The 1,581-nt window shown below is 38.6% G+C and overlaps 1 protein-coding gene across 4 annotated transcripts in view; it reads left to right on the top strand.

Annotated features, from left to right (window-relative positions):
- Positions 1–1,581, top strand: part of GRIK1 (glutamate receptor, ionotropic, kainate 1) — a 454,613-nt gene that overhangs the window by 266,617 nt on the left and 186,415 nt on the right. For 3 of the 4 annotated variants that reach the window (XM_012657351.1, XM_012657350.1, XM_012657352.1), the window contains exon 2: positions 676–843. The exons of the other annotated variant lie outside the window; for it this stretch is intronic. In XM_012657351.1, coding sequence (XP_012512805.1) covers positions 676–843 — 168 coding nt within the window. The remainder of the gene's footprint in view (positions 1–675; positions 844–1,581) is intronic. 4 annotated transcript variants of the gene reach the window in all.

Genomic DNA, 1,581 nt, shown 5'->3' on the forward strand with positions numbered 1-1,581 from the left:
AAGGAAGGAAGGAAGGAAGGAAGGAAGGAAGGAAGGAGAAAGAAAGAACTCTTTTCTTTCTATTCTATTCTATTCTTTCTCTTTGACTCTTCCCATGCACTTTAGAAAGTATTAGAATATGACCCTAGAATTCTGAGCCACACAAAGCACACAAAAGATGTTTTATTCTGAAAAATCTATGAGTACGTATGTCCCATTTTGACCATACTCTACTCTCAGCATGATCCCTTTAGAGTTCAGAATGTCTGCTTCTGAATAGAAAGATCTTCATTCTGAAGAAGGATGGTCCCACCAGAATACAGCTTAAATTATGTTTAGGTCAAGCACAGTGTGATTCTTGTCCAGCCCACAGAAAATCACTCTTTACCATATTATCGGTTATACTTTCATGCTACTAAGTATTTTATATAATACCTTGATCATCAGAGAGATATTGTAAAGTACGACATTGGATTTAAAATCTTAAGCATACATATGCCATTAGACCTCTTTGTTTGCATGTGACACATGCTAATAAACTTAACTTTTAGCACTGATTGGGATTTGTTCCAAATATCCCTCCATTTAAGACCTCCATTTGGGGTCTTTTGTTCGTATAGTTTACATTCCTCTTTTTTAAAATTACGTGTGAATCATGTGACTAGCGCTTCTCATACATCTCTTTTGCTTCTGCAGGAGGGATTTTTGAAACTGTGGAAAATGAACCTGTTAATGTTGAAGAATTAGCTTTCAAGTTCGCAGTCACCAGCATTAACAGAAACCGAACCCTGATGCCTAACATCACATTAACCTACGACATCCAGAGAATTAACCTTTTTGATAGTTTTGAAGCCTCACGGAGAGGTAAGTATTTTCCCACTTTTGAGAGCTCCTTTGGGTGATATTTCTGCTCTACAAGTCACCTTTTTTCCACTACCTGCCCTTTTTCAAAGTGGACACCTTTGTGCAAATGGGTCATAGGAAATCTCGGTCTTTGATGTCACCGATCAATGCAATCTGAACTAACCTAATAGATGCCGCCGAGCACTGTTTTCTGGGCCTTTCTGATTAGCTTACCCTTCAGTGCCCTCCACTCTATGATTAACCGGTTCAGCTGCGAATGGAAAATGTCAGGCTTGATCTGTTTTTCCTTCCTGAAGCTGAGATACCACCATGAAATTGTGCAGTGCAGTCAAATGAAACACTGTGGAAGGTCACCTCCAGCGAGCATGTGGAGAAGCCCAGGACACACATAACTCACACCCTGAATTTTAACAGGTTGTAAACTACTGGGTTTACCTAGCATCTTCTTGACTTTTTTTTTAAAACCCCTTTCCACAAAATCATAGAAATATGAGGATTAAACCTGTGAGAACAATGTCTGTGTTTGATTCTCTTTTTCTTCTGAATAGAAGACAAATGCCTAAAAAGCAATCTAATTTATAAGGAGGCTGAAAGGTTTCTCTCACAGGAAGATTCATTTGGAATGGTGGGGCTTGTTTGGACATTCCCAGACATTTTTAGAATGATTCTTTGAAATAAAATCACATTTCACATACATGACGGTTGGCCCCTAACTATCTAGTCACTAGGTAAAAGTGT

The sequence above is a fragment of the Propithecus coquereli genome, unplaced genomic scaffold (genome assembly GCF_000956105.1).
Source record: "Propithecus coquereli isolate 6110/MARCELLA unplaced genomic scaffold, Pcoq_1.0 Scaffold54, whole genome shotgun sequence".
NCBI lineage: Eukaryota > Metazoa > Chordata > Mammalia > Primates > Indriidae > Propithecus > Propithecus coquereli.